The sequence below is a fragment of the Equus przewalskii genome, chromosome 2 (genome assembly GCF_037783145.1).
Source record: "Equus przewalskii isolate Varuska chromosome 2, EquPr2, whole genome shotgun sequence".
Classification (NCBI taxonomy): Eukaryota; Metazoa; Chordata; class Mammalia; order Perissodactyla; family Equidae; genus Equus; species Equus przewalskii.
In genome coordinates this window covers 18131896-18154447 of record NC_091832.1, presented here as the reverse complement: position 1 = coordinate 18154447, position 22552 = coordinate 18131896, and the positions used below count along the sequence as shown (strand labels likewise).

The following is a 22552-nucleotide window of genomic DNA, read 5'->3' as shown; positions in this document are numbered from 1 at the left end:
ACATGAGTGAAATGTCCCTCCCACAATAGTCACAAGATTGCCCTGTCACAGTGCTTGATGGACACAGCAGGTAGTGGGTCTGCTATCTTGGTGGGCGCGTAGCAGGAGGCAATTCTAATGTCTCAAGCTGGGTGGTCACAGGTGAGTGCAGCAATCAGTTCCTAGCCTAAGGAAAGATGCTTAATCCTTAAAGAAATGCCAACGTTGGGAGGGGGAGGGAAATCAGTTACAGGAGGTTACCAGACAAGCACAATAAACAAATGCAGATTTAAGTCCTTGCCTTCCCCATTGATTAAGAGTTTCTAGAGACAAGGTCATCTCCCCTTCCTGGTACAGAGAGGGAGATATCTTTACAGATGGAGAGTTCCCTTACAATGTAAATATCTCCTAGAAAGGGTAAGTAAATTCTATTTTTCAGTTGCTTTCCTGTCTGCAAAGTAACTAGCCTCAATAATCATCATGCCAAAGAGACATATCTTGGGGTGGCCATTTCCAGGTCCCCACAGTACAAACGCTGAATCGAAGGAGGACTCCTGGGGACTGTGGTTGCCAAGTGATGGGCTTTAATTTGGCTTCTTCTTTTCTTAGGGGTTCCTGTTGCCGTGTGACACTTAGCATCTGAGCCGCCACTCACGCGCATGCTCCTCCCTTGGCTGTTGCCCCACGTAAATGCACCTCCAACGTCGGCAGCCCACGTCCTGTGATTCAGCCTCTGCAGAGGAGGCCCAGGCTCCCAATGTGCTAAGAATAGAATTTTCCATTTCAACATTATTTGAAAGAAGCTTTTCTCTGCTTCATTCATCAAATATTAAAACTCCACTAAATGCCAAGGAATTGTGCAGTGGGCTGGGGTTACAGTGATAAACAGACTGACAACGCTCCCTGCTCTCAAAATGCTCTTTCTCTAGAAGAAGAGGATTTTAAAATGCAGATACAAATTGTGCCAAGTGTGATCATGATGTCCAACTGTTCCCTTCAGAAACCTGGGAGAGAAATGGATGCGTCCCACCCTTCCACTCATTTCACTACCTTACGATCTCCAAAGATGGGATTTCCAAAAGCCACGTGAAAAGATATGAATCCTTCCTAAAACCTTCAGAGAACTGCTTTCAGACTTGAGATCATCACTGACCTCATAGAAGCATCTAGACGTTGACATCTAGAAACATCTGGTGTTTCTGGAACATTTTACGAGAGAGGTAGTATGGTACATAATAATTGTAACTGCTTTGATATGTATGCCCTTTGGCCCAGTCACTTCTGGGAATCCCTCCAAAGGGGATAACGTAGTCTTTAGAAAAAAAGCTGTGCTGCTAAAGATAGTTACGGTAGCTTTGTATATTCAATAAACAAATATGGTACTCAGCTATTATTTGGCTAATGTGAGCAAATTACTTGAGCTCATTGGTTGTCACGGATAAAATGAGGTGATATCATATCACCTGAAATATCTACCTGAAAAAGTTTGTGAGGACTAATTGCGTGTGGGACAGCTGCCTAGCGCTAGAGCTGACACAGAGCAGGTGCGTTCTGTATGGGTTCATTTCACCTTCCTTTTCCAATCCTTTGAACTTTTAAATATATATGAGTCTACATAGTTTTTTATATTGCCACCACTTGCCTCTCAGTGGATCAAGTTTGCTCAGGGACTGTTACCTGTCTTCCCCTCCCTTGGCATTTTGAATGGTGGCATTCAGGTGTTGAATGGTTGGACTGTCCTAATCTCGACCACCGTCAAGTGTCCTTTCCTTGGTGCTGACCCGCTGCTTCTGGTTCCCAGGCACCCCAGCCTGCGGTCCACGTGCAGGGGCAGGAGCCCCTGACCGCCTCCATGCTGGCTGCAGCACCCCCCCAGGAACAGAAGCAGATGCTGGGTGAGTGACCCACGTGCTTTCAGAAGAGGGGGCCAGAGCCTGGTACTGACCTGGACACCAGGTCCACTCTTTACTGGGATTTCACCTGCTTTTTAATGAAATCTCTTCCCACAGGAGAACGTTTGTTCCCGCTCATACAGACCATGCATTCAAACCTGGCTGGAAAGATTACAGGGATGCTGCTGGAGATCGACAACTCTGAGCTGCTGCACATGCTGGAGTCCCCTGAGTCGCTCCGCTCCAAGGTGAGCTGCTTCTCTGACCCTGGGGCTTCGCTCACTCAGCTCGGGAGGACGAGGGGCGGCCTCGCACACCAGGGAGCAGCAGAGAGAAGGGTCTGCTGCCCCATGACCTTCTTGGGCCTCGCCTGTGATTTGAGGGCTGCTGGGGTGTGGTATTTGGGAAAGTGGTCGGCACCAGAGAGGAGTGGGAGGGGCTCTCCTCAGATGTCACTGAGCCCCTGGAGATTTCTCACAGGTGGATGAAGCTGTGGCGGTTCTGCAGGCTCATCACGCCAAGAAGGAAGCTGCCCAGAAGGTGGTGCTGTCGCTGCTGGTACCTCCTAGACAAGGAAAAACCATGTGTTTGGCTGTTCTTGTTTTCTGCAATGGTTTTGACTTGCAAATATCTTCCTAAAAGATTAGGGGCGGTGTACAGAACCATGTTTCTGCCACTTAACCTGGTAACTTGGGCAGGCTGGCACCTGGATTTTTTTCCTGTCATCTAGGTGAGTTAATATGGAGAAGAGAGGAGTACAGGTTGTAAATTATAAGGAGCAAACGACAAGAGCACCTGGTTGGATCTTTCTCAGGAATCACCTTGTTGGTCTGGAATAATGACGGATATAAGGCGTTGTCATAATCACATCCCACAGCCTTATTTCTATGAGCATCTCCCTGGTTTGGCTTGAGGTTGGTGAGGTTAGCTGTGTGTGCAGCTACTGCTTAGCTCTGGGAACACAGCAGGCCACAGGCCTTGGTGTCAAAGGGGGAGAGACAGTCACACCTGACTACAGTCAATTCTGACACTAACTACTGTAGGGGAGGAAGACTTTTCCTCTACCTAATATGGGTTCGTCTGGCCGGAGAACGAACTAAATTCACATGAGACAGAATAGCAAGAGAAAATTAAACAAAGCTTTATGAGGACCATGGCCCGGGGCCTTTCTTCCCAAAGGAAGAAAGGACACCGAAGAAGTGGGGTGCACAGAGTGGTTATATACCCCCAAACCGGGTGTTTCACACATGATTGAAATGTCCCTCCCACAATAGTCAAAAGATTGCCCTGTTGGCACAGCACTTGATGGACACAGCAGGAGGCAAGTCTTGAGCTGGGTGGTCACAGGTGAGTGAAGCAATCAGTTCCTAGCCTAAGGAAAGATGCTTAATCCTTAAAAAAATGCCAACTTTGGGAGGGGGAAGGAAGTCAGTTACAGGAGGTTACCAGAAACAGGAATAAGATTATTATGCAGATTTAAGTCCTTGACTTTGGTATTGATTAAGAGTTTCTAGAGAGAAGGTCATCCCCTTTCTTCTTCCTGGTACAGAGAGGGAGGCACCTTTACAGATAGAGATTTCCTTTACAATGTAAATGTCTCCTAACAAAGGGCAAGCAAGTTCTACCCCTCAGAGCCTCCTTCCCTGTCCCAGTTTATCAAAAGCAATCAGCCTCAAATAATCCTCATGCCAAAGAGACATATCTTGGCGTGGCCAAGACCTGTCCCCCACACTACCCAGAGTTAGCACAGAGCTCACCGATTAAGGGCTCAGTCCCACAAGACTGCCCCCACTCAGACACCAGCCACAAATGGGGTCCCCATGCTACCTGCACTTCTGCTTAGTCAAGTACAAATTTGGAGGTTCCCACAACCCCCCTCCCTCAGGTTCGATAATTTGCTAGAACAACTCCTAGAACTCAGGAAAGAGGTATACTTATGATTACAGTTTATTATAAAAGCTACAACCCAGGAAGAGCCAAATGAAAGAGATGCATAGGGCAAGGTTGGGGAGGGAAGGGAGTGGAGCATCCATGCCCTCTCCAGGGATGCCACCCTCCCAGCACATCGATGTGTTCACCAACCAGAAGCTCCCCAAACAAACCACATTTAGAGCTTTTATGTGAAGTTTCATTACCTAGGTATGATTGATTGAATCATTGAGCATTGCTGACTGAACTCAATTTCCATTCCTTCTCCCCTCCCTGAAGATCAAGGGGTGGGGCTGAAAGTTCCAACCCTCTAGTCGTGTGGTTGGTTCCTCTGGTGACCAGCCCCCATCTTGAAGCTATCTAGGGGCCTGTGACAGTTAATTTTATATGTCTACTTGACTGGGTCACAAGGTGCCCAGATATTTGGCCAAGTGTTACTTCTGGGCGTGTCTGTGAGGGTGTTTCTGGATGAGATCAGCATCTGCATCAGTAGACTGAGTAAAGCAGATGGCCCTCCACAGTGGGGGTGGGCCTCATCCAATCCACTGAGGGCCTGAATAGAAGAAAAGGTGGACGAAGGGAGAATGAGCCCCTTCTCCCGCCTGGCTACTTGAGCTGGGTCATCTCATCTCGTCTCTTCCTGCCCTGCACTGTGATTTACACCATTGGTTTTCCTGGGTCTCCGCTTGCAGGTGACAGATCGTGGGACTCCTCCGCTTCCATAACTGCATGGGCCAATTCCTCATAATAAATCTCTGCCTATAGATATGTATCTTATTGGTTCTGTTTCTCTGCAGAATCCTGACACATACAGGACCTCGCCAAGAGTCACCTCCTTGGTGTAAACTCAGGTACGGTCAAGAGTGGTTCATCATGAATAACAAAAGGCACTCATCACTCAGGAGGGTTTTAGGAGCGCTATGCCAGGTACTAGGGACAAAGACCAAATATATTTTTTATTATACCACACCCACATAAAGGATATATGTCAGATTCTTCTTAAGAGTGACCTTATTGGTCTGGAATAGTGATGTGTACACAAGGAGATCTCATAATCAGATCCCTCAGCCTCATTTCTTTTTTTTTTTTTTTTTTGAGGAAGATTAGCCCTGAGCTAACATCTGCTGCCAATCCCCCTCTTTTTGATGAGGAAGACTGGCCTTGAGATAACATTAGTGCCCATCTTCCTCTGCTATATAGGTGGGACACCTACCACAGCATGGCTTGTCAAGCAGTGCCATATCTGCACCCGGGATCTGAACTGGCGAACCCCAGGCCGCCGAAGCAGAACATGTGAACTTAACCGCTGCACCACTGGGCCGGCCCCCCTCAGCCTCATTTCTATGAGCAGCATCCCCCTTGTTTGGCCTGAGGTTGGTGAGGTGGGCTATGTGTGCAGCCACTGCTTAGCTCTGAGAACACAGTGGGCCATAGGCCTTGGTGTCAAAGTAGGAGAGACAGACACACCTGACTACAGTTACAGTGTGAATGTTCCAGTTGACTTCTAGACCTGGGGGCCATGGCCTCTGTCTACAGGGGCTTGGATGAGTGAAGCTTAACTAGGGCCTCCGATGAGGACTGCTGGGTGCTTCCAGATGGAGAAAGGAGAGAAAGGAGCAGAGGCAGAGGCAAGGAAAAAGGGCACGAGGTAAGGGCCAGAGCTGGTGTGTAGGTTGGGGTTGACTTGACCTAGCCATGACCCCTTGTCAAGGGCTCTAGGAGCCTTGTTATCAACAGCAGTGAATTAAGAAGGGAACTCTAGAGAATTTAAGTTTCTTCTGAAGAAAGATCACCCTGCGAACCAGCTGGAGGGTGGGCTGGAGGGAGAGACCCACCATCAACTATCCCCTAGGCTACTGCATTAGCTTCCTGGTCTCCACGGTTCCACCCAATCCATTCTGGGCATAGTGGTCAGAGAACTATTTTGAAACATAAATGTGACCATGGAACTCCCCATTACAACCTTCAACAGCTTCTCAGAGCCCCCAGATCCTCCACACGGTTTACAGGGCCCTGCATGGTGTGGCCCCTGCCCACCTTTCCTGCCTGATTTCATGCCCTCTCCCCACCCCCCTCTCCCTCCACACTGCCCTTTCAGTTCCTTGAGTGTGCAGAAGCTATCTCCTCTCCCTATAATCCTTTTTCCTGCTTCCTCCTTTCCCTGGCTCCTCCTCCTCCAGGTTTCAGCTTAAATGTGACCTCAGACAACCATTGTTGTCTACCACGTATGTCAATCTGCGATTTATGTATTTGTTGGTTTATTCCAAAAGTCGGCAAACTTTTGTCCTAAAGAGCCAAGTGGTAAGTATTTTAGGCCTTGCGGGCTATAGGTCTCCCGCCGTTGGAGTGTGAAAGCGGCCATACAATACTCAAAAGATTGATCGTGGCTATGTTCCGATAAAACCTTATGTACATTGAAAACCAAATTTCTTATAATTTTAACGTGTCTCGAAATATTATTCTTGTTTTGATTTTTTCTTTCCAACTATTTAAAACTGTAAAATCCATTCGCAGCTCCCGGGTTGCCCAGAAACAGGCAGGTGTGGGTGGCGCGCGGACCCTGGTTTACCGGTAGATTATTATTTGCCGACCTGGGCTGATTCGGCCGAGTATTGTCTCCTGCAGCACTGAGCACCTGGAACATCGAAAGCATCAGGACCACATCACTTTGTTCCCCACGGTGCACCTGACACAGCGCCCGACACTTACCAGGGCCAGAGGCGCGTTTGGCCTGCGCTGGAGTGGGCGGGGTCTGCGAGCGCGGGGCGGGGCCGGGGAAGGGGCGGGCCGAGCTGCGGCTTCCGGCACGGGCGCGCCGAAGTAAGATGGCCACCACCAAGCGCGTGCTGTATGTGGGTGAGCAGTCGCGGGCGCTAGGCAGATTGCCGGCGAACCGGCCCCGAGTGGGTCCGGGTTTGGGGTGGGACACGTCTCCGGACGCAGAGGGCGACGAACAGCTGTCTAGGCCGGATCTCTGGCAGTATTGCCTTGCTTCAGAGTGTTAGCCCGAACATCACGATTTTTCCGGATCTCTTTCAAGTCCGCTAAACTCTAACCGGAACTCTTCACCTCCTGGACTCGGAGCATTGATAGAGGGGTATTATGGGCCTCCAGATCCTCGCGCCCATTCATTTTGCAAACATTCACTGTCGCGATGGCTCAGCCCCGGTCCTTACCCTAAAGGAAGGAGTTCCCAGATTAGCCAGGTAGAAATGAGAATAACCCCAGTAGCACAGTTTGATGAGCGCTTTAGTGGGGATGGACAAAGATGACGTGGGCTTGGGTGCGGGGAGAAATGACCCCTCCATCTAGAGAGGTGAGAGCAAACTTTTCAGGATGCGGTGACGCCGGAGCTGATGAGCCTGAGTTATCCAGGTAGCCAAAGTAGGGGCAAGTGCGAAAGGGAACAGCAAGAGCAAAAGCCCAAAGGTGTGCAAGAGTCTTACTCTTGGGGGCAAGTGTGTCATCTTGCGGGATACCCAGGGAATTGGGGAAGCAAAGGGAAAGAGGCTGAAGAGGTGGGCGGGGCTCCGGTTATGAAGAGCCTTGTATATACTGCGGAGGAGTTTGTACTTTATCCTGAGGACGGTGGGAAACCTTTGAAGGAGTTGAAGCAGGGAAGTGATGGGTTAAAATCTGCGCGTTCCCAGGATCGTTGTAGTTGGCTGTGTGGAGGAGAGGGAGGTCGGTTAAGAAGCTATTGCAGGACCAGCCCGGTGGCGGTGGCGTAGCGGTTAAGTTCCTGAGCTCCGCTTTGGTGTCCCCGGATTCCCAGGCCCGGGATCCTGGGCACGGACCTACACGCCACTCATCAAGCCATGCTGTGGGGGGGCATCCAGTATACAAAATAGACGAATATTTACACAGATGTCAACTCAGGGCCAATCTTCCTCACACACAAAAAAGGAAGAAGCTATTGCAGTAATCCTGGGGCTAGATGAAGGGGTCTGAAAGAAGGGTGAAGAGAGAAGTGTGCTTCATAGTAAGGGTGAGGGAGCAGATGAGAGGGGTGCTTATGTACCCATAAGACTAAATGGAAAGACACTTCCCCTGTGGCTATAGCATGCTAACTGGGCTGCAGGGACTTCTCAAGAGAATGGAGGACAGTGGTTCAGAGGCTCTTGGCTTCTTTTTAGGTGGACTGGCAGAGGAAGTGGACGACAAAGTTCTTCATGCTGCTTTCATACCTTTTGGAGACATCACAGATATTCAGATTCCTCTGGATTATGAAACAGGTGAGTCCTTTTAGTGTCTCCCGTGTTCAGAATTCTCCTACTCGGAAAAGAACTTAAAATTTTTTTAAAGGCATATCACAGAGCATTCTAAATATGGTTGGTATGTAGGAAAGTTTGGGAGGAGGGTGCCTCAGTAGGGCAGCATGACGGTGATCTTGATGCAGAAGGAATGTTCTGAGGCTTGCAGTTGTGAGCTATAACATAACTTTGCAGAGAGTCCTGTATGTTGGGTTTGAGATAACAAAATTTTCGGTAGCCCAGAAGGAAGATAGGTTTTGACCTACATGGACATCTGACTGTTGTTTCAAAGTGCCTGCCGGGTACCCTACCATACCTGCCCCCTTCTTGGCAGCTGTGCTATTAAACAGGGCAGCAGGAAAACCCAGCTCCAACAGTGGGGCCTTGGCCTCTGTGCAGCTGGGTAAGTTTTCCTTCAATTGGTATCACAGTTACAGTTCAGTTTTCTATTTTACCTTTGTTGTCATTTTTAAGATTGGAGCTTTAGGCCCAGCTCCATGATCGATCCTGCATATGTATTGTTAGCAAGGTCTTTAAACTCTCTGGGCCTGGGACCTTTGTAAAAAATGATAAGGTTATATTCGTTCTCTAAGGTTACTTGGGAAATTAAATTAACATTGTTGTGGTTGGCCCTTTGTAGTTAGATCAGCATTTTCCTGAAGATAAAGGCTGAGTGAGCATCCTTATCCAGGTTTTAGGATTCATGCTTTATGCACAGTTGATGCTCAGAGTATATATTTGGAATAAATAATTGATAGGTTAAATGACTTCATTTTTCTAGCTGCCTTGCATGCAAAGGTTAAGGTTTTAATTTGGCTTTGGTAGAAGAATCAAATGCTTGTTTTTAAAGATTAGAAGTATAGCTCATTAGCTGTCTTCACTAAAAAAGTAGCTATGTTCATTAGCTGTATTGCTTGAAATGTCATTTAGACTAAGAAGAATCAAAGAGTGAGATTCCTTCTTCCCACATAGTGATTGGGTGGAATTTCTAGTGTCTGGATAAGGCACGTGACTGACTTCACTTCCATTGTGACCATCTGTTTCTTCCCCTTGCCCCAAAACAATTACTTGTTTTTGTTTCCTCTTTTTTCAGAAAAGCACCGAGGATTTGCTTTTGTTGAATTTGAGTTGGCAGAGGTGAGAAGATTCTCTGTTAGCTATGTTTAGTCTTTGGCTTGTGTCAGTGTTGCCACCGATGACAAAGGGAGCTGTTCTCCATTCGGCTAGGTTTCTCGGCCCCATGCTCATGCTTCCAGAAAGACAAGAAGTGCTGTTTGAAGGAAAGTTCCCTCTCTTAATCAAACTGTAGACCATGGTTGGCATCACAGACCTGCCAGGTCCTGCCCTTCTTGCTCTGCAGAGCTCCTTCAGCCCTGCCCATTGGCATTCTTGCCTGGCAGCGCTGGTGATTAGTTCTCATGCCTCCCACTCGATGGCAGATGGCTGTACCACCAGCTCCTCAGTCAGCCAGGAGGTGCTCTCTGTGAGACACACACAGCCCCTTGGCAGGAAGGATAGAGGTGACTTTGTCTTGTTTTTATTGCTACTGAGTATGTTTTTAGACACCACAAAAAGCTAAACTCCTACCTTGTCTTTTCTTGGCAGGATGCTGCAGCAGCTATCGACAACATGGTACGGCTGGGAATCTTCATTCTTACTAAAGCTTTTTGGTGGTACAGAGGGTCCTTGTTCATATATTGGTTTGCTGAACCTCCAAAGTTACAAGGGTGAACCTACAGAGTTACATGGGGAAGTAAATATTGTCATCCCGTGAAAATATTCACTGTGAATTGATGACTTAGAAGATTAGCCCTTACTCAAACATCCTTCCCCAAATAATATAAATCTGAATCATCCTTATTGGCCAGTCTCTCACTGGCTGCCCCATGTCTAGGATAATAAATTGCAAATACTATGTAAACTGCTTGTACAGTGAATTGCGTATTTTGCCAACGAGGTAGGATTTCACGAAGTGTTAGAGGAATTAACAGCTGAGAAGAGGAATTCGATAAGGATAATGACAGGGTGTGCTACATTGCAAATGATTTGAATCACTTGGAGAGGTCCTTGGGGAAAATGCTGAAGCTCTTGAGTCCTTCTTTGAGATCCTTGTGATTTTCACATCAGATACGAAGTGCAAAGATGTCATACCGTACTGTTGCTAGACTTTTGTTGGAAAAAATACTGCAAATTAATTGGCACCTTCTTTGTTCTACAAATTAGTGTGTAGTTAAACCTGAATTTTAACTATAATAAATTGATTTTCATTATTTTTAGTTTCATCACAACGAAGTCCCAGTCAAATAGTTTTTTTCCTTTACTTTTTACCATGAAATTTTCTTCACTGCTCTCTAAATGGATTCACATTAAGTAACCTTTGGGGCTGGCCGTGTGGCACAGCGGTTAAGTTTGCATGTTCCGCTTCAGCAGCTTGGGGTTCACCAGTCCGGATCCCGGGTGCGGACCTATGCACCGATTATCAAACCATGTTGTGGTAGGTGTCCGCTATATAAAGTGGAGGAAGATGGGCCCGGATGTTAGCTCAGGGCCAGTCTTCCTCAGCACAAAGAGGAGGATTGGCGGCAGATGTTAGCTCAGGGCTAATCTTCCTCAAAAAGAAAAAAACCACATTAAGTGACCTTTCATGGTACCAGTTATCTTTGGATAATAAGATTCTCCTTTATTCCTGTTCTGTTACCCATTCACCAAATATATTCCTCAGCTCTGAGAGAGAGAGCACTTCTCACCATTTCAAAGCTGATCTTGGCTTTGGAAGGTGACCTCAGGGACTTGGAAACTACAGTTATCCTTGTAGTTAGAGCACCCTGAACCTGGAGTTGCTGTTGGTAACACAGGTCTTTGCTGGTGGTGGAAGACGGGAGGTGTGTGAGGGCTCCAGGAAGGAACTTCCCTGTACCCCACTCTGCCCTGTGGCGGTGCAGAGCTCGCTGGTAGGGGCTCAGGGGTTAAGGGAGAACAAATGAGCAAGTCTCAGATGTATCAGAAGCAGGTGGAAAGCTGTCTGACTCTCTTTCAACCTAACAGTTTAAGCAGCTGGATTTTTAATCTTTTCAGAATGAATCTGAGCTCTTTGGACGGACAATTCGTGTCAATTTGGCCAAACCAATGAGGATTAAGGAAGGCTCTTCCAGACCAGGTGAGTGGGGGCAACCACGCATTCCCCATCACATCCTCCACTGTGGCCTTGGTTGCAATTTTATCCGTATTTACTTGGAATGAGTGCCACTCCTGGTGGACAGGAGTAGAGGATGTCCACGTTGGTGAAGGCCATGCGCCTCCTTTGTGGGGGAATAAAGAGTTTGCGTTTCTCAGGGTAATCGTTCCCCTTACGAGACAAACCCTGCCTGATCTCCTCTCTCCCAGTTTTCTTGGCACTCCCTTCCTGGCGTGCTCCCGGGTTAGAACCAGCAAGAGCTCCGCCTTTCCCTTTAGCATACCTTTTCACTTAGCCCTGCTGAGAGCTGGCCTTCAGGGCTGACACTCCCCACGAACTTTCCTTACCCTTGGGAGTTCCCAAAGCGGAATCCTCCAGCCCAGAGGGCCACGTAGTGTGTTCTCCTTTGCTCACCAAAGCAGCTAATTAGCAGTTGGCTGATAGCTTGAGTTTCTTCACGTTTGTTTGATTCTTTCCCTGCAGTTTGGTCAGATGATGACTGGTTGAGGAAGTTTTCTGGGAAGACTCTTGAAGAGAATAAAGAGGAAGAAGGGTCAGAGCCTCCCAAAGTGGAAACCCAGGAGGTGAGGTTGAAGGCTGGGCTGCCAGAGGGGAGGCTGGTGCTTTCCGCAGGAGACTTTTTTTTTTTAAGTTTTTACGGGAATTTGCAAGTGTGCGTACAAAAGCAGAGAGAGTAAAGAATGAACTCTTAGTCCTTTGGTGAAGGCAGTATTAAGTGAACTAGAAAGAGAGGCGTTGGTTCTCTCATCCTCGTGCTCTGCGTCCTGAGCTTCTCTGCTCCCCTCAGGTCCCGCAGGCCTGAGTGAGGAATGTCATGAGTGCTCCCCTTCACCCTCCTGCTCAGTCCCCTCCTTCACCGAGGCGACACAGGCCTCCTGCTCCTGCCCTGACGCAGGGGAGGCAGGATAGGGTCGTGGTACCTTCCTGTCAGTCTGTGCATAGGTTCAGGGTTCTCCCTGCCTAAGAGAGCCTGCCTTGGCGTTTGCTCCTGACTCAGCATACTTCTCTGAGCACAATCCCCTGCCTCCGCTCCCCTCCTTGTGACTGTTGTTCTTCTGGATTTCTTTCTTGGCTCATGGATCTCTCTTCTCGGCCAGAACAGTAGCAGTCGCTCTGATTTTTCACAGCTTCTCCTGTGCTATTGACTTTCCTGGTCTCTGTTCCAAGTCCTGAGCTTTAGATGTTTCTGCTTTAAGTCTCACAGGCAGCTTAAAGTTCCCTAAAATGGATGCCCTCCCTTCTCTAAGCCTGTTCTTCCTGTGTTCTCTAGCTTGTCAATTTGCTGCCATCCATCCACACATTGACCCAAGCCAGAAACTTGGACACAAAGCAGAGCACCATAAATGGCCCTCACAGTGGAGTAACGCTAGGGCATCCTAGACCCCTCTTTAAAATAGAGGTAATCCTTGGGGCTGGCCTGGTGGCACAGGGGTTAAGTGCACACGTTCTGCTTCGGCACCCCGGGGTTCGCTGGTTCGGATCCCGGGTGCAGACATGACCCCGCTTGGCAAACCATGTTGTGGCAGGCGTCCCACATAGAAAGTAGAGGAAGATGGGCACGGATGTTAGCTCAGGGCCAGTCTTCCTCAGCAAAAAGAGGAGGAGTGACAGCAGATGTTAGCTCTGGGCTAATCTTCCTCAAAAAAAAAAAAAAATTAGCGCCAATCCGTTATTATATTCTGCTAACTTTTCCTCTTAAATCTTCCTTGAATCCCACCTCCCCTGGTTATTCCGTCATCCTAGTGGAGCCTCTCATCTCATCTGGATAGTTGCACTAGCTTCCTAACTAGTCTTCTGGCTGCAGTCTTGCTCTCCTCCAGCTTCCACAAAGACCTCTAAAATGATCTTTTTAAAGGATAAGACTAATCGTCTGACCCTCCTGCTGAGAGCTTTGCAGTGGCTCCCCATCCCTGGCCTGCAGGATAGTCTGGGAGGGCCTCTCCGAGCTCTTGACCCTGCCCGCCCGTCCACGCTGCAGGCCACCATACACTCTTGGTGGAGCCAGTCTTTGTGTTTGCCTGTATGTCTTTGTTTGTGTACAGGCTACTCAAGAGCTCATTGCCTTTCCCTTTCTAGGCAGTAAATTCTGTGAGGGTAGGGGCCTTGTATTAGGCTTGTTAATAAAAATGTAGGTTAATGTGATTATGAGCGTGGACTTGGGTGGGGGGCGGGGAGCATTTAGATTTGAATTCCAGCTTCCCCACTTGCCATCTCTGTGACCTTGGGCAAGTTATTGAACTTTACCGCACCTCAGTTTTCCCATCTATAAAATGGGGAAGATAGTGGTACTGATAAGGGTGGTTGTGAGGATTGAATGAGGTAATATACATAAAGCGTTTAGAATCGTACCCGGTACGTGGCAAGTGCTATGTGAGTATTTGCTGCTGCTGCTATGTCACTGGTGTTGTTAGTGGCAAATAATAGTCATAGTATCCTCAGTGCCCAGCATGATACCTCAACACGTGCTTGTTAAACCAAACCATAAACAGGTTAAGAACATTTGACTTTTCTCTTTGGAACAAGTGCGACAGCTGTATTAAATGTCTCTGCTTAGCCTCACGTCTACTTGGGGTATAAACGAGGTCCCAGTCTCCTCCATTGGCTTCTGAGCGCTTAGACCCAGGCCAGAGGGCTGCCCTCCTTGCTTCCATTGTAGCCAGCCTATGGGTATCCAGGGCTACACATAGAAGGAGGGGATGGTGTTACATAAATGGGTCCACTTAACTGGAGTGAGGTGAGTGGGCTTGCACTGGGGTTTGAAGTTGTTGAGAGTTGGGTATTGTGGGCCAGAAAAGTGTTCTGTGAGTGCAGGGCAGGGTGAAGCAAGCTGATGTGTATGAGGGCCAGTGTGACGAGATAACATGTGCCTGTGGGGTGGGGCTCGAGTAGATAGTGCTGATATCTCCTGTCACTAGACATCCAGCTGCGTGCTGTGGCTGTCGCCCCCACCTTCTGTGACCCCATGGAGTCCCAAGGCCTTCCCTGTGAGCACCTTGCTCCAGCTTGCTCGCTGCAGCTGGGTTCTGGGCGTGTGTTCAGAAGAATACTCGCTCCCTGCTTGGGGAGTTGGGGAGTTCTCTCTAACCTGGCGATTTCTTCTGTGCGTAGGGAGAGCCCACTGCAAAAAAGGCCCGGTCAAACCCTCAGGTGTACATGGACATCAAGATTGGGAACAAGCCAGCCGGCCGCATCCAGATGCTCCTGCGTTCAGACGTCGTTCCCATGACAGTAGGTGAGCAGGGCTCCGGTCAGGACGGCCAGGAAGCTGGTGGCTGAGCTGTGAGCCTTCCCAGGGTCCTCGATGCCTCAGTTCTTCTGTCCTTGACATTGTTTCTGACCTGAGTTGATTTGCATCTCGTATCCTGAGACCTAGTAACAGCTGAGTCAACTGGCATCTTCGAAGTTTTATAAGTGCTGGTTTACAATTTTTTAATAATAGTTTTTTGGCTTTTGTTTTTAATACAAGTAAACAAGTATTCATGCTTAAAAAAAAAAGAGGACTGGCCTAGTGGTGTAGTGGTTAAGTTCGCACACCCTGCTTTGGCGGCCTGGGATTCGCGGGTTTGGATCCTGAGTGCAGATCTACACACCGCTCATCAGCCATGCTGTGGCAGTGTCCCACATATAAAATAGAGGAAGATTGGCACAGATGTTAGCTCAGGGGCAGTCTTCCTCAAGCAAAAAGAAGAAGATTGGCAACAATGTTAGCTCAGGACAATCTTCCTCACCAAAAAAAAGAATACCACACATAAATTCCAACTGTATTGAAGTAATAAACTGAAAGCTTAAGTCTTCTTCCTCTCTCTACATTCAGCCTTACTCTCTAGAAGTGACTACTGTTGGGCCAGTCACATGGCATAGTAGTTGGTTTTGCACGCTCCACTTCTGCAGCCCAGGGTTCACCCAATTCGGATCCTAGGTGCAGACCTACCCACCACTCATCAAGCTATGCTGTGGCGGCATCCCACATAGAAGAACTAGAAGGACTTACACCCAGGATATACGACTATGTACTGGGGCTTTGGGGAGGCAAAAAAAAAAACAAGGAAGATTGGCAACAGATGTTAGCTCAGGACCAATCTTCCTCACCAAAGAAAAGCATACTTAAAAAAAAATCTTTAAAAGAAAAAAGAAGTAACTACTGCTAACAGTTTCTTGAGTATTCTTTCCAGGTTTAAATATTGACCTCTATTTATTCTTTTTTTAATCTAAAATTTATTATATAGTTTAAAAAGTCAATTTCAAAAAGCTTGTTTTGAAAAACAGCAGTCCCCTGGTGCTGTGCCCCCGCCCTGCCCCACCACCGACAGCATTTGCTTCTCCTCAGATGCAGCCAATTTCAACTCTTAGTTGATTCTCTTGGTTTTTACCTCCTTGTTGGTAGGTAACAGATTTATGTTGCTACTTCCTGGTTTTTCATTTTAAGCATTATTTATTAGCTTCCCACCTCAGAAGAGAAGGAATTGTTAGCTTTTTAAGTCACCTTTGCTGCCCCTTCATCTTTCTCACGTCGTTTCCATAATTTCGGTTGGGTCCCAGGTCACTTTAACTATATAAGCATTATCCTGTGATAACTTCCTTTCCGCATAGCATTTTGTTTTCCCCGGAATTTGTAATTGTCTTGTTTTCACATTTGCTTAGTCTTCTATGCGTTTATTCCTGATTCTCTCCCAAATCCTCCTGCCAGTGTAAATGTCTCATCATGTTCAAACCCACCAGATGTTCTGTCAGTTTCACTTTCTTGTGGACGTTCCTCCGGGGAGAACCTCTGACCTCCTCCAGCCTGGGCGGGTTGCCCTCCAGGCCCACTGCACAGCCGTTGTCGTGGGATCTCCTATTTTTGCCTCTTATGTTGGAACCTCTGTTGCTTTTTTGGTTTATTCCCTTATTTCAGTAGAGGACGTACTTCTGTAGCTTCTGGAGAAAAGAACTTGGGAGGTAAGTATTTTGAGACTAATGTATGCAACTATCTACCCTCCCACTTGATTGATAGTTTGGGTGTAGAATTCTAGAGAAGTCTAATGTCGTTCTGATCTTTGGTCCTTTGTACAGAATCTCTTTTTTTTTCTGTCTAGAGCTGGGCTGTTCAATACGGTGGCAACTAGCCACATGTGACTATTTAAATTTAAATTAAAATTTAGTTCCTCAGTTACACTATCCAAGTGCTTAAAAGCTGTTAGAGAACGCTGGTCTCCAGGCTGGAGGGTCCTGTGTTCTGAAACTGTGTGCCTTGGGAGTAGATGTCTTTCCATCCATCAAGCTGGATATTTGGGAGGCCCTATTGTATTAGTTTTCTCTTGCTGCTCTAACAAATTACCACAAACTTCGCAGCTTATGAGAACACAAATTCATTATCTTACCGTTCTGTAAGCCAGAGTCCAACACGGGGCTCACCAGGCTAAAATGAAGATTGTGGCCAGGTTGCCACATTCCTTACTGGGAACACTAGGGCATCCGTTTCCAGGGTCAGTCAGGCTGTCGGCAGAATTCAGTTTCCTGCATCTGGAGACTGAGGTACCCATTTCCTTGCTGGCTGTCAGCTGAGGATTGTTGCTTCTAGAGGCTTGTGGCCCCTTTCCTCTATCTTCAAAGCCAGCAATGGTGGATCCAGCCCCTCTCACGTTATGAATCTCTCCTGCCTCCTCTTCTGTCGCTCCTCTCTAACGCTCCCTTTCTGACTTCAGCTGGGAAAGATTCTCTGCTTATAGGCTTGTGATTGTGTTAGGCCACCGGGATATTCCAGGCTGCTTTCCCCATCTCAACGTCCAGAACCTTAATCACATCTGCAGATACCTTCTGCCATGTGCGGCATAACGTGTTCTCAGGCCCCAGGGACTGGGGCAGGGACATCTTTGGAGAGCCATTAGTCTGCGTACCATGCCCATCAGTCAGGACAGTCTTAGCTTTTGGTTTGGGAAAATTTCCTTGAATTATTTCCTTGCTTCTGTCCCTTCTGATTCTCTCTTCTCTCTGGAACTTTTCTAAGTGTTCTTTTTGGTAGTGCTCTGTGCTTGTTTCATGGATGTAATACAATCTCATCTTGGGATATTACTAAAGTTTCTTCTTCTGATACAGTTTATGTTTCAGGTTGCTTTTTCCTGGGATTTTTTGCTTTGTTGGTTTTGGGTCTGTTTGTTTGTTTTGGTCTTTGCTTTTCACATCAGATGTCTTCCTCATATTTAAGAATGGGGCCCGAAAAGTCTGCTTGGAAACTCCCTGGACGTTGGTAGGGGTGCGACTGAGGCTTCCACTGTAGGGTGATTCTCTCTGTCGGATCCCGGATGTGGGTATCCCTGGGTTATGTTCTCTTGGAGAGAGCAGAGTCCCCAGAGAAGACTCAAGTCTCCTGCTGGAGGCCCTGTGTCCAGCTGTTTGCCTTGTTGGTGCAGGGAGACGGTATATAAACTTCCGCTTAGCCTCCATTTGCCATTACGGTACCTCCACCCTCAGCTGTGCGTGGCGCGTCCCAGTGCAGAGACCTCAGCTCGAACCTACCAGAGAGGAGACTTCCAGCTGGGACGGGGGAGGGGAGAGGCTCGGATCTGGGGTTAGCTACTTTCTTAAATAGGCTTTCAACTAGACTTACTGTTTTTAGATCTACTTTTACCCTTGTATCTGAGGTTTTGGTGTATCTGCAACATACATGGAGTTGCTTCTCTGCTTTACCAGCATAAGATTCCGCTTTCTTAGGTCTGCTGTATCAGTTATGACTCATCTATTTGTTTTCTAGCTTTCAAAAATTTTTTGTTGCTGTTGTCTCTTCTCTCTTTCTCTCCTTTTTTTTTTCTTTTGTCATTTTATCCATTTTTAAGTGTACAATTCAATGGCATTAATTGCATTCACAATATTGGACAACCATCACCACTATTTTCAAAATTTTTTCATCACCCCAAACAGAAACTCTACCCATTAAACAATAACCCCCCATTCTCCTCTCCCCCTAGGCCCCTAGTAACCTCTAATCTACTTTCTGTCTCTCTGGATTTGCATATTCTAGACATTTCATACAAATGGAATTATATGATAGTTGTCCTTTTGTGTCTGGCTTGTTTCACTTATCATAATGTTTTCAAGGATCGTCCATGTTGTAGCACGTGTGAATGCTTCATTCATTTTATGGCTGAATAATATTCCATTGTATGGATAGTCCACATTCTGTTTATCCATTCATTTGTTGGTGGACACGAATATTATTTCCACTTGCTATTGTGAATAATGCTGCTATGAACATTCATGTACATGTCTGTGTCTGAATCCTTGTTTTCAGTTCTTTTGGGTATGTACCTGAGAAATGCTGGGTCATGCGGTAATTCTCCGTTTAACTTTTTGAGGAACTGCCCAGCTCTTCTGCAACAGCTGCACCATTTCACATTCCCACCAGAAGTGTATAAGGGTTCCGATTTCTCCATATCCTCACCGACACTAATTGTCTGTTTATTATAGCCATCCTAGTAGATGTGAAGTGGGATCTCGTTGTAGTTTTGATTTTCATTTCCCTAATTACTAATGATGTTGAGCATCTTTTCATGTGCTTATGGGCCATTTGTATATTTTCTTTGGAGAAATGTCTATTCAAGTCTTTTGCCCATTTATTGACTGGGTTTTTTGTGTTTTTGTTTGTTGAGTTGTAGGAATTCATATTCTGGACACTAAACCTTTATCAGATATGTGATTTGCAAATATTTTCTCCCGCTCTGTGGGTTGCCTTTTCACTATGAAACAGTGTCCTTTCATGCACAGAAGTTTTTAATTTTGGTGGTCTCATATACCTGTTTTTTCTTTTGTTACCCATGCCTTTGGTGTTGTATTTAAGAAACCATTGCCAAATCCAAGGTCACAAAGATTTGCCCCTGTGTTTTCTTCTCAGATCTTGTTTGGTTTTTCTTTTAAAAAATCGCTTTTCCACCAGTTTAGCTGTGGCGCAGAGCTGGAATGCATGTATTCACTCCTCCTTCTTCAGCCAGAATCCCCTTTAGTCCTTTCAAGATGTCAGTATCAGAGGTTTAGAATGAAAAGATAAGCATTAAACAAATGGAGTGTTCAGAGTCTAGTTAGAGGGAGGTTTTGTTTGTTTCTTTGTTTGTTTTGTTTTTTAACCTCAGCGTGTTTTCCTTGTGGACCGCAGAGAACTTCCGGTGCCTGTGCACCCACGAGAAGGGCTTTGGCTTCAAGGGCAGCAGCTTCCACCGCATCATCCCCCAGTTCATGTGCCAGGGCGGCGACTTCACGAACCACAACGGCACCGGTGGCAAGTCCATCTACGGGAAGAAGTTTGATGACGAAAACTTCATCCTCAAACACACGGGGCCAGGTGGGACCGGGGGCGGGTGGTGGCGTGTGGGGCCGGGCTGGGGCAGGATGGTGTGCAGGGCAGAGTGACGGCTGCGGCTCTGGCTGAGGGCTCGGGGTCTGGGGGAGACTCGGGGCAGAGGAGAGGCGCTCCGCCTGGCTGGAGGGCATGAGCTCGCATCCGCATATGCTGTCCGTGCCCCCATCGTGTCTACGCTCCCTATTAGCGCAGCTTAGATTCTGGCTGCCACTGTAAGCTCTCTCTTAGTCCCTCTGTCCCACTGCCCCCTCTCTGTCACTTACCCAGTAAAAAGTCTCAGTGGTCTGTCTTCCAGCATCTGGAGAAAAACACACAACTGTACTGGTTGGTCCAGTTGAAAGCTGGCACGGTTCTTCAGGGGCCCCTGGCAGCCTCCCTTGATCTCCCTGCTTGGTGCTCAGTCCCAGGCAGAGATGACGGCTTTGCACCTGCCTGCATTCCTGAAGTGCCCCCTCCCCCTCCGCCTCAGCTGATGCTCAACTTGCTGCATCTACCCACACGTGCCTGCTCTGACTTCCCTCCAAGCACAGGGGATGAGCTGTCTCCCCTGAGGCCAGCGATCACGCTCGTGGCCTGGACCCCATCCTCTCTCCCCTCCTTAGGAGCTTGGCTTACTGCAGTTGTCCCCTCACTGCCTTGTGTAATCTGTTTCCCCTGCTCTGCTAGATGAGCCCATCAGCATAAAAGTATGCAGAATCAGTCTTTAAAAAGAAAGTCATCCTCAGGGCCAGCCTGGTGGCATAGTGGTTAAGTTCGCACGCTCTGCTTCGGCAGCTTGGGGTTCGCAGGTTTGGATCCTGGGCGTGGACCTAGGACCGCTCATCAAGCCACATTATGGAGGCATCCTATATACAAAATAGAGGAAGGCTGGCACAGATGTTAGCTCAGCAACAATCTTTCTCCAGCAAAAAGAGGAAGATTGGCAATAGATGTTAACTTAGGGCCACTCTTCCTCACCAAAAAAATTAATAAATAAAATAAATCATCCTTTGACTCATGTCCCTCTCTGTCTGTCATCTATGCTTCTCATCCCCTTTTTAAGCAACACTTCTTGGAAAAGTTGTGTAGACTCCCGGCCTTTTATTCTCTCTCTCCCCTTCTAGCCCCACCGCTCCACTGAAACCACTTGTCAAAGAGGCCGACAGCCTCCGTCTTGCCAATAGTCAGTTCTCAGCCCTCATCTTATTCCACCTCCTGGCAGCATTTACACCACTGCATCTTCTAGGCAGGTGTCCTCTGAGGGCTGAAGGAGCCAGGGTGGAGGGAGCCAACACGCTCGTTCTCTCCCGCAGGCCTGCTCTCCATGGCCAACTCCGGCCCGAACACCAACGGCTCCCAGTTCTTCCTGACGTGTGACAAGACGGATTGGCTGGATGGCAAGCACGTGGTGTTTGGGGAGGTCACGGAAGGCCTGGACGTCTTGCGGCAGATTGAGGTGGGTGGCCGCCCTGGCCCTTGGTGTGCAGCCCTGCGGAGAGCTGGCGAGGGCACTCTGTGGCCTGGGAGAGGGCCCCCGCTGCTTCTGCTAAGGCTGGGGGCGGGGGGCGGGTGGGTGTCCTCGAGCTGCTCCTTCCTCTCCACCTTCCATCCCCTGATTTCTCTTCTTCTTCTGTTCCGACCGCAAAGGCCCAGGGCAGCAAGGACGGGAAGCCCAAGCAGAAGGTGATCATCGCCGACTGTGGGGAGTACGTGTGATGGGCGCTGTCTCTGTGCTGCCCCTGCGTATCCAGGAGCGTCAGCCCCAGGGAGCCAGCACCTGAGGGTGTCCCGTTTGCAGCAAGCAGGGCTTTGTGCCAGGGCCCTTCCTCGAGCCAGCGTGGGCAGCTCTGCTGCGGGCACGGCCTGGGCTCACTCTGGGCTCTTGCCCAAGCGTGGCTGTGGCCCCACAGCCAACACTGGTGCCGCCCTCCCCACTGTGGACGGCCGTGCATGGCCTTTCTGTGGCCTCTGTGCCAGGGCCTCTCCTGGGCCCTTGAGTGTGGCTCCTGGACGCTCCTTCTGGTGAAATAAATCCTAGTTCTTGTTCTGCTGCCTACAGCGAATTCCTGGGAGCTGTCAGAGATGGCACGGAAGGCCGCGCTGTCCCGCTGAGACAGGTTGGCGAAGGGATGGGGCACAGCGTCTTCCCCACAGCTTTTCTTTCCTCCCTTGGGCAGATTCCCTGAAATGCCAGGGGATCTATCTCTGAGCCAGATACCCTTGTCAGACCATTGTCGAGACAGTGGGATCGAAGATAGTGGGGAAGTTCCCGTCTCGTGCTGCCTCTCCTCCTGACCCCCTGCCGGCCCATCATAGAGGCAGCAAGTGGACTCTCCAGTCCCAGCGGTCACTGGTTTATTTGTTCACTTTCATTCTACACAGTTTTTAAATGATATTTTATAACTCAAAGTGCCTCCTGCGTGCCAGGTACTGTACTTATTCGTCAGGAGACAGGAACTCAGCAAACCCCGTGGGCCTAAGCCAGCCTACAGCCAGCTTGTTTTTGTGAAGAAAGTAAAATAAATAAAATGCAGCCACATCTGTTTCTTTACGTATTGTCTATGGCTCCTCCCTCACTGCAGCGGCAGGGTAGAGTGCTCGCAACAGACACTGTATGGTCCCTGTGTTAGAACTCTCCAGAGAAACAGAACCAATAGGATGTGTGTACATAGAGAGAAATTTACTTTATAGAATTGGCTCTGTGATTGTGGGGGCTGGCAGGGCTGATATCTGCAAAGCAAGCTGGCAGGCTGGAGACCCAGGGAACAGTTGATGTTACAGTTTGGGTCTAAAGGCCATCTGGAAGCAGAATTTCTGCTCCCTCAGGTGACCTTACTCTTTTCTCTCATAAGGCCTTCAACTGATTGTATAAGGCCCACCCTCATTGTGGAGGGTAATCTGCTTTATTCCAGGTTTATTGATTTAAATGTTAATCACATCTGAAAAATACCATCACAGCAACAGCTCGACTGGTATTTGACTAAAAAGTGGATAC

The 22552-nt window shown here is 48.1% G+C and overlaps 2 protein-coding genes and 1 long non-coding RNA gene across 4 annotated transcripts; 2 read left to right on the top strand and 1 right to left on the bottom strand.

The window, feature by feature from the left end:
• Nucleotides 1–546: 546 nt before the first annotated feature.
• Nucleotides 547–6584, bottom strand: LOC139081932 (uncharacterized). Its single transcript, XR_011537443.1, has 3 exons — nucleotides 6510–6584; nucleotides 1657–2436; nucleotides 547–741 (listed from the first exon to the last, which is right to left on the bottom strand). It is a non-coding gene; the product is annotated as an uncharacterized lncRNA (long non-coding RNA).
• On the top strand, nucleotides 1751–2639 carry LOC103564335 (polyadenylate-binding protein 4). Its single transcript, XM_008539998.2, has 3 exons — nucleotides 1751–1874; nucleotides 1989–2119; nucleotides 2352–2639. Exons 1-3 carry the CDS (start codon nucleotides 1832–1834, stop codon nucleotides 2508–2510), a joined length of 333 nt encoding a protein of 110 aa, XP_008538220.1. The 5' UTR covers nucleotides 1751–1831; the 3' UTR covers nucleotides 2511–2639.
• Nucleotides 6545–22108, top strand: PPIE (peptidylprolyl isomerase E). Of its 2 annotated transcripts, none has more exons than XM_070610208.1 (10): nucleotides 6545–6656; nucleotides 7937–8035; nucleotides 9147–9190; nucleotides 9659–9685; nucleotides 11129–11210; nucleotides 11712–11812; nucleotides 14358–14481; nucleotides 19375–19560; nucleotides 20871–21013; nucleotides 21205–22108. In XM_070610208.1, the coding sequence occupies exons 1-10, from the start codon at nucleotides 6626–6628 to the stop codon at nucleotides 21271–21273; spliced, it is 906 nt and encodes a 301-aa protein (XP_070466309.1). In that variant the 5' UTR covers nucleotides 6545–6625; the 3' UTR covers nucleotides 21274–22108. The 2 variants fall into 2 exon arrangements, with proteins under 2 accessions (XP_070466309.1, XP_070466310.1); XM_070610209.1 differs by having other exon boundaries at nucleotides 6595–7006.
• The last annotated feature ends 444 nt before the right edge of the window (nucleotides 22109–22552 follow it).